General features: G+C 37.0%; 1 protein-coding gene across 1 annotated transcript in view; it reads right to left on the reverse strand.

Annotated features, from left to right (window-relative positions):
* Window positions 1-4,835, reverse strand: part of NEK10 (NIMA related kinase 10) — a gene marked incomplete at both ends in the record, with an annotated part of 184,126 nt that extends 179,291 nt beyond the window's left edge. Inside the window, 3 exon segments of the mRNA XM_079299350.1 lie at window positions 4,382-4,416; window positions 4,419-4,441; window positions 4,762-4,835. Coding sequence (XP_079155476.1) covers window positions 4,382-4,416; window positions 4,419-4,441; window positions 4,762-4,835 — 132 coding nt within the window.
* Window positions 4,836-9,846: the final 5,011 nt, after the last annotated feature.

Below are 9,846 nucleotides of genomic sequence, written 5' to 3' on the forward strand. Positions count from 1 at the left end.
AAATTGAGTAACTTATGCAGCAATGGTGAAAAAAATCACTCTTGAAATCTGTCATCCTGACACATAGAAATATAGATACACACATGTAGGTGTGCATTCATAAGAACAAATGTTTTTACACACAGCACCAACACAACTCATACACATGACACTTACATGCATCCCCTCATCCAAGCAAGAAATAATGTTTTCACATACTGATCTGGTAGCATGAATCCCTTATTAATAATCTCAGGCTCCAAAAAAATGGATGGATGGAGCTTGAATAACCCACATGAAATATTCAAAACATAAACCAAATGCAATAAAAAAGTGTTTAAATACTTAAATAAAACAGTTTGATTCAGGATCCATTGACTAGATGATTAGTGAGCTACAACTGTTCAACATACCATAGAACTTTTAATACCATTTATACTCAAACATAGTAGCAGCTATAAATAAATTTATTTCATTATATGAGCATTACCAGCCATCACTTATTATCACTGAAGTGATGCAGGAAAGTATGTGCTTATCTCTAACAACAAACTAACTATGCTTTGATATAAACTTTTAGTGCTTGGGTCAAGGCTCAAAAGGGCAAAGTAAGTGAGAAACCCCACAGCAAACTTCAGTGCACAAAATACACTTATGCAAAAATATGGGTATTACAGAAGTAAAAATAGCTATATTTAAAGCATTCTTTTGAATTATCATAATCTCTCCTGGCTTTTAAAAACTCTAATTCTACTATGGTGGGGATAAATTGTTATTAGTTCAAGTGTTCTTGAAATAGGATTGCATTTCCACATAGAGATTCCTCCTTTTCTCCTTATGATTCTCCATCATAAGACATGGCAGAAAACACAAATCAGATTTGCAGAAAGTGTCCAGGGGCAGTAAATACCAGTAATGGAATCACTATTTCCACTGCCTGTTGAAAGTATATATCCTCATTTCCCTATTTAAAATAAACCTAAAATTAGACATCTTTGCCATGTGTTTTTCTGTTGTTTTAACTGAGAGAACAAAATTTGTTTGGATAGGTTTCTTGGAAACAGAAGAAGTGTATGGGTCATGCAGTTCTCTTCCCATTTCATCATTTGCAGTTGGGAATGACGCCAATAGCTAAAAATACTTCCATAAAAATAAATGTTTTACAAATAGATACTAACAAACTCTCAGCCCTTTCTGTCCAAAGCAATAGCATTTTTCATTATGATTCCATAATTGGCCACTTCAGAACAGCACAAGACTTTCATGGAAAGAAAACAACAACTATACACCTGCATGCAAATTTTGTAGGTCAGATTTTAAATTGCCTGAAAATATTACCATAGTGGACAGTCATTCCTGAGCCTGGTTAATATCTGAGAGCCTCTTCTACAGCAGTTACATTTACAATACACATTACTTGATACACCAGGGTATAATCCAGTTTATCTACTAATATCTACAAATTTATGCTTGTTTTATCAACCTTGCCTGGGTGTTTTCATTCTTAATACATAGGCTTGTTTTGCCATATCACTATCACAAAGAACCACCAAAGAAAATTAAAATATAAGCCAAGTATGTCACAATGTACAAACAGAACTTAGGAAATCAAGTAAGCTATTCTTAGATTTTTGGCTAATGAAGCTGAACCACTGACCTCCCACTGGTGAGTACTGAGTTCACGTGTGATAAAGAGGTACAAGATTTAAAAAAAAAACTTAAATGATCTGTTTTAAACTCACTGTCATTTAGATAATCAAAGAAGAGATCCCTAGTTCCCCAGTTAGTTCTGAATAAATGCCTAAGCAAACTATGTGGTGTTAGAGTCCTCTGTAAATTCTAGAAGTTATACATTAATACCTTTCAATGCTCTAGGATTCCTTCTTCAAACTTCTGTACCACTTAAGGGTTTTTTAGACAATGTATTTGGGCTTTAAAAAAGAAAATACAATACACTGCAAAGAAGTATAGTAAAAAAGCCCTGCAAAATGCATTTTTTTTCCCTGAAAATATCTTTATCTGCCTCCTCTATTTTTTTAAAGTTTTGTACTTTTCCCTCACATAAATGACAGCAGCATAAGAAAAGGAATTATCCTTTCCTATCCTGTTGTACACGAAAATACAAATAAATACAAACAAGTGCCATCAATTCATCTGAATTTATGGAAGCCACTGGCCTCTCACTATAAAGGCAGCAGTCCATAAAATATAAATAGAGTCAATAAAGTAAATTAAAAAAGCAAATTGTAGATTACAGACACTACATACAGATAAATTATCAAGTAAACATAGCAGTCACAATTTTGGTCATCCAAGTTTTGCCATACCAGGACCCAGTGCTTCGTTCTTCCCTCCCACTAACCCAAGCACTACTCTTCAAAGCCAATACACAAAGGGTTGTTTAAAACTGAGATTATGAAGTGCAGCTGGTAATTTCCACAGAAAGGTGTATTGTTGTAACAATATGGGATATTATCCATGCATCTTGCTTCTTCGTGGAAGGCGAGAAAGAGTGGTCCTCCTCCTCGGTTATGAATGTGCTTCATACACTGACCTGCAGGTAAGTCTGTCCTTAACTAAATTTGTAAACATATCTTGAAACAGCTGATGCTTGGGATGTTTGCTAAAATTTTTCTCACTCTTGTAGGTCATGCTAATAAGGAAGAAAAAAAGAAAAACTGTGAACTGCAAATTAACTTTCCACAAGGCACTTTTACACTGCTACAACATAACATTAGCAACAAAAATTAAGAAATATCATATCAGCACTTACCACAGAATAACATGGTTTCAGATTGCCAGACATTAACAGTCTGTTTCATGCATAATTTGGGACTATCAGAATGATATAACTTCTTCAGATAAAGAAACTATCACTATTTAAAATGAGTTTATTAACTCTCACCAGTATACTCTGCTGAGTGGGAAAGTTTTGACACTTAGAAAGGCAGGAACATAAAAGGTCTAAAAAAGTTATAAATATATAATTCTTATCTCAAATACTGGATTTACATGAAAAGTACAAGTAACAAGCATGTAAAAATACAAATGCCTTCAACACCTCAACAAGGTGATATCTTTAGATACATAAAGATGTTCAGAAATACAAGAGTGTCATCATCAGCTGTTAAATATTTTTATCTATATTTTTCAAGCTCAACATCTTCTGTTGATTCTTGCCATTGACCACTGGACTTTTGTTCATTGCTTCTGACATTCTGCAAAGTTCCTGTTGCACTGATTTGACCACATTTAATATATATAGCTGGAAGCTAAGGAGGAAGGGATTGTAGTCATGAGCCCAACACTGCATTTTAAGTTTTCTGAGAATATTATCAAGCAAAAGTACCTTTTCTCCTGTTCTGACTTGAACTTTGGACCTAAAACGTGCCATTATAGAATACACACACCTCCTCTGCAAAACACAACTGACATGGTAGAAAACTGATGCAAAGTGAGACTGGAAAGCAAGTACTGAGAGGTAAGTAAAAGGTAAAGAATGGTGTCTTTTAAAATTTATGACAGCAAAACTCGACAAAATCTTCTATACATCCGCATTATGTATGCTTCTTACCTGTCCCAATTCCAAAATTACATAGCCTTCACATTATTTTCTGGTTGTACAACTCACATGTTTCAGATTTCTGTTCAGAAGCAATTCCAGGCCTTTAACCAGGTAGAAAGTGCATAACTTCTACCTCACATGGATGAATCCTTTAGTCATTTTGTCATATCTTTTTACAGAACTGAAAGGGAGAAAATGTTCTGTGATTCCAAAGATTCACACCCATCGTCATGTGTTGGTTTTCTTTGCTTCAAGTGGTAAATACAAGCTTCAATAAGTGAGTTGAGGTGAAAGAGACTTGACTTTCTCCTGTAAGTTGGTATTTAATTCCTGGATATTTTTAGCTTAAGTGTTATTCTTAAAAGACAAATTGCTTATGGTTAAAATGCTAATCTTATTTTATATTCTTTACCACTCTCCCCCACGCTGTTACTAGCACATCTTTAAGGCCCACCTTCATTGTTAAAGGACACAGAGAAAAACAAATCTGCTAGGCTACTTTAATATATGCAACAATAGCTAGATAAAACCTGCTCAAGATACAAAATAAAGCAATATTTTTACTAGCAAATAAAAAAATATGGTATAGTAGAATGTGAAGAGGATCAGTTTCATTCTTTTACCCATTCCAAATGTGATTTGTCCCACACAGAAGGTCTAATGTGGCCAAGAAAAAAAAGGAAAAAAAAAAGACAAGAAGAAAGACATCCACTACACAAGATTTTGCTAACATGTTTTAGTCATTATAGAACACAATGTTCTAAGCATATGCCAGAAACCATAATCACCATTAATTATAATTCTAAAGCACATTTAATAACAGTTATTGAAAAATACCTGCTCATTCCTTGACTGAACACTTAAGAGAGACAGAGCCTTTTTAGATCAGAATAATCCCTAGGAAAGAAACCACATTAATGTGCATTAATAGTTACATAAAAGTATTTCCATAAGTGTAAAGAAGGTCAAGGAGCAACAATGTTACTGACAGAAAATAAAATTTTCTAGCATTGCCTGGTGTCCGCATTTTGCGTACAGAAGAATTTACAGCTTCGCCAGAATGCCTTAAATCAACAAAGGTGTAAATAAACTTTGTGACCAGAGTAACAGTTGTCATGTTTATACTGCATTTCAAATTGAAGCATTCTGCTTTGGCAGCCAGTGCAAATTCCACACCAGTCCTGCTGAAGTTCAAAGTAAAACGTCAGATACTATACCTCATAGAGATCCCAGGAGGTTTTTTTTCTATTGCTTTTTCTGTGCTCTTCAACTTTTTGTCCTGATCAGGCATTGTGTATCACTACTGTCATATGGGGTTGAAAACTCATTTCCTTAGAAACAAAGTAGATACAAAGAATTATATCACTGCACCAAAAAGAACACATTTACTTACAGAACCCGCTGCTTTTAGGAAAAAAGGCATGAAGCCTTAGGCATTATATTAGGATATCCTTTGAAATTTCAGATATTAATAAGAGAACTATTAATCTAACATACAGAAACCTTGGTTTTTCCAACACACATGTAGACAATACTGTCTTGCTCTTTCATGCATTTTTTATTAGGATTTTTCCTCTTCTTTTATCTTCTTGCCATTATTTCTCTCTGTGAATTGGCTGGTTATGTCACAGCAGTGCTTACAGGCTAACATCAAGGTTGTCAACAACAATCTGTTGTCCAGACAACAGAGAATTTAATAGTTATATCATCCAAATAAACAAGTCAAATGAAGGATAGAAAAAGGAGGTATTTAACAGAAAAATGTCATATATACAGAGAGTTCAGAGAGGTGACTCTCCCCCTCCACTCGACTCTCTTGAGACCCCACCTGGACTACTGCAAGAAGCTCTGGGGCCCCCATCAGAAGAACAAGGACCTGTTGGAGTGAGTCCAGAGGGCTGCAAAGAGGATCAGAGGGCTGGAGCACCTTCCCTGTGCTCAGAGAGAGAGAGAGAGAAGTTGTTCAGCCTGGAGAAGAGAAGGCTCTAAGGGAGATATCGAGCAGCATCTCACCACCTAAAAGGACCTAAAAAGAGTTGGAGAGGGACTTTTTACATGGGTATGTGGTGTTAGGACAAGGGGATGATAATTTTACACTAAAAGAAGTCAGGTTTAGATTAGATATCAGGAAGAAATTCTTTACTGTGAGGATGATGAGGCGCTGAACAGATTACCCAGAGAAGTTGTGGACATCCCTGGAAGTGTCCAAGGTCAGGATGGGGCTGTGGTCATCCTGGTATATAGTGACAGGTACCTCTGTTATGGCAGAGACTCGGATCTTGATGACCTTAAGGTTTATTCCAAACCAAACCATTCTATGAATCTATGATCACGCAGTCTGCCAAAGAACAACAGAAATTTTCAGCAATTTAGAATCTAGGCCTTCTGAATATGTTATACTAAACCTACCTGCTTTCCTTGCAGTGGGGACACAGCTTCTTTACACAGATGAGCAGATGTGGATGGCATGGCCACATCAGAGCCATTACCACACATTAAATCCCTGCAGACAAACGTTCAATATGTAGGTTTGACTTCCCACAAAAGCCCTCAGCTAGTCACTTGCACAGTAAACAACACCTGTTCACTGAAAATCTTCTAAAGCCCTAGAAACATACAGAAAGACATGAAAGGAGGATATTCAAGAGGAATATCTTGCTGCAACAAAAGCATATTGATGCAGATTCTTGTCTGAGTGAAAAAAAAATGGTCAGGCACAGGCTGGGGCTGGAGAATTATCCTGGAGAATTACATACAGGTGCAGCATATTGGTAGAGTACTTCCAATTTAAAAACCAAGGATATAATACCACTGTCTGATCCTTTCTACCTATTTTACTGTTCACTAAACATGGACTGTTTGGATGTTCCCTTTGGCATGTCATTCACAGAACTTTCTGTATCAAACCTGATGGTCTCCTTTTCTTGCTGTGCAGAGCAGAATTCTCTGCTACTGATTTTTATTTCTACTCCTCAGAAAGACAAAGAATAAACTGGCCACGTAACAAAAGCATTATAAATTACCAGAAATGAACATCAGAGTTATTTTTCTAGTTACACAATCTCACATCTCAGAACTACCCAAAATGCAACTGTTGACAGCATGAACTCATGCACTGTATTAAATCCCTCTCAGAAGTGGCCTGTAAGCCCAGTTCATCCATATCTAGTCTTTTAAACAAGCCTGTATCCTATCACATGGAGTTGATCTGGATCCACAAGAAACTTTGCTATCTTCCATGCATCTACTCAAGAAGGTTATTAAAAAACACCTCAGAAGACTTCTGTTGCACCAATTATGACCAGGGAATGAATATGAACAGGATTTGTTCTATCACTCAGCAGACAAAACTACTGAGTTCAGACTAAACCAAATGCAGTTTCCTCAAAGCATTTATTTCCTTTGCTTCAAGAGCACTGAAAGTTAAGAGAAGCCATGTACATCTCTAAGCACACTAAGAATCCTCATGAATAAGAATTTCCATGGACTGTTTCAGTGATTTTCTTATATCATCTCCCCAACACCCCATCCTTTTGGGATGTTACTGAGGCATGACACGATGCAATAAGCATCTCACATTTGCACAGTAGGAAATACTGTGAAATTCACAAACTGTCTACTTGACCATGAGTACGTGTGCACAAAGAACAGATTTCAACCAACTGAAGATTGATCCAACCCACACAGAAATAACGTGTCCATGAGAAAACAGAGTTAAAATTTTCAGCATCTTGTGAAATCCTTGGGTTAAATCTCTAAACTGCAAACAGCAGGATTCCCAGTATGGATAGATTTTAATGCAGAACTGTTAGGTCTTTGTGATTACTTAGAACATTTTATAACTGTCTACCAACCTTGCTTTAGAGCTGTCATTCCAATTCTTTTGCTGTTTCCTCTGCCTTGGTAAAGATGAAACAGAGTAACAAATGACAAATATTTTAAAAGTTTGTTGTCTGTTGTTACAGATCCCTGTGCAAAACTGAACCTCACAAACATCAAGCCAAATGAAGGGACACTGCTCACTCAAGGATACAGCCCACACCCAGCTCTGAGGACTCACCCTGAGGTTACCTCTCTGTTTCCTAGAGGCCAACAAGTCAGCACAGGTCAGGGAGCCCTTCAAGAAAGAGGCCAGCTCTGGCCACAGCCTGACCCTGCACTGACCTCTTCAGTCTGTCAGCCCAGCATTATCTCAGATGCACAGCTCACTGGATTGGGAAACCTGATTCAGGTTACAAATAATCTCTCCTACTTTAGCCCTGATTACCTTGTGCTTGTCAAAGCACTTCTACTGTACAAGGGCAGGGACAATATGCATAAAGCAGGACTAATCCATGCATCTTAGACTGTTATGCTCTTCACCTTACTACAGAGATTAAACTAATTAATTAACAGCCAGCTGCCAGTGAAAATGGCTTTCCCCATTCCTTCCCTTCTCCTTCAGCCAGCAATTCTTCTATACTTCTTCAGCTGATCTGACCCAAACCTGAGTCTGTTTAGAGAGCTAGACACAGAGAAAAAAATGCACTTCCCTTTGTGTTGTTCCTTTCCTACCAATTTAGCTCATTGTTACAGTGACCTGACGAGTGTCTCTGCTGACAGGGCAGGATGCACAGGTATAAATCAAGGGAGAAGAGCAGAAATCCCCATCAGTAACCAGTCATTAAATCAGGTAAGGATACTAGCTAGTATCAGGTCCTGAGTGAGGGGTAGACAAACAGAAACAACTTCATTTTCCTTCTATCAGCCAGAAACCCAGAGAAAACAGACATTAATCCTTACCTCTTCTCACAGTTCCTTGATGTCACTAAGTAAGTTCCCATTCCATGTTTCTTCTTTACTCAAACCAGCAGAAATTTCTATGGAGCCAGGCTATTCACTGCCATCATAATTATCCCCCTGCTATGGCACCAGCCACAAGGAATGTATAAGAAACACACCAAATAACACTCACTTAGTTGTGCCAGATAAAAACTGAATTCAGACAACTCTTAAAGAACAGAGACACATTAAAAGAAAAATGTCCTTGCATCACAGTCTCATTTAATTCCATTTAAGAAAATGAAATTAGAGCAATAGTAATGCACTCCATTTAATTGGGGATAATTACATTTAATTAGTTATGTTGATTCAATTATATAGGAAGAGAGATACATTCTGACAGGACTGGGATGCAGGATAGGACAAGAAAAGCTCCAAGAACCCTGTCAGAAATTAAATAATCCACACGATGAGAAACAGGAGACAAAGGAATTACCCCAGACCTGATCTGTGGCCCAGTCTAGTATCTGTCCCAGATGACATAAGCACATAAGCTTCAGAAGGTAAAAACAAGCCCCAAAATAAACAAAACCACAAAGAAGCATTGGAGGATAAATCTATCCCTGCTGACCACAGTGTAATGGTCTCTTCAATAAAAAGATGTCTCAGTCTTCAGTAGCAACAACTACTGGATATGGATAGATTGTAAGCCAACTAGTTGCTTGATTTTCCCTTAAACTCCTTTCTTAATCATTTCAGTGTCCAAATTCCACTGACTAATCATACACAGGATAACAGGCTTAAGGTGGATGAAGAAGCAGTAGATATTTTGGCTTTAATAAGACTTCTGATGCTGTTGCTGGATAGGAATGTATCTAATACCCCATCTAATACCATAAGCTGGGTCAGATGAAGGTCAGGTGAAAATTCACTCCTTAAAAGAGCAATGAAAAATATATTGTATATAAACAGAATAAAATATATAAAATCATATATTATTGTATTATAAACAGAAATGGATTTCAAACATGGTCAAAATTATGGCAAAGAAAGACCAAAGGTGATGCAAAATTCCCAAAAGGTACTTGTTCTTATCCACTCTGATGGGAAAAAAGGGAATTCTGACTGGCTTCCCCTCTTACTATCCAAGAGCATGGCAGTCATAATAGACTCCCACCAGTGATAGCCTGTGTCTAGGAAATTGTATTGAAGAACCCACACAGACAATGTTTGAAGACTATTTCTTGCATTTTATTAACTGAATCAATACAGAAATCTACGTGTGTGCTATGCACGAAAACTTCCACATGCATATATGTGTCTCAATCTTTTTTTAAGAACTTCTTGGAGATTCCCTAAAGGTTAACAAGGGTAAGGTTCTTCCTGTTTTCCTGAAATGAAAATATTCAAGCTACTGCTGTTTTGGGATTGTTTGTCTTTTGGGTTTTTTTTTTTTTTTTTTACTTTGTTTTGTTTTTTCTCTGTACCACCTCATTCCGTAAGCGGCCAGGCCTTTCCTCAGATTGCTGGGAGCACCATAT

The sequence above is a fragment of the Erithacus rubecula genome (assembly GCF_903797595.1).
Source record: "Erithacus rubecula genome assembly, chromosome: 3".
In the NCBI taxonomy this organism is placed as follows: Eukaryota; Metazoa; Chordata; class Aves; order Passeriformes; family Muscicapidae; genus Erithacus; species Erithacus rubecula.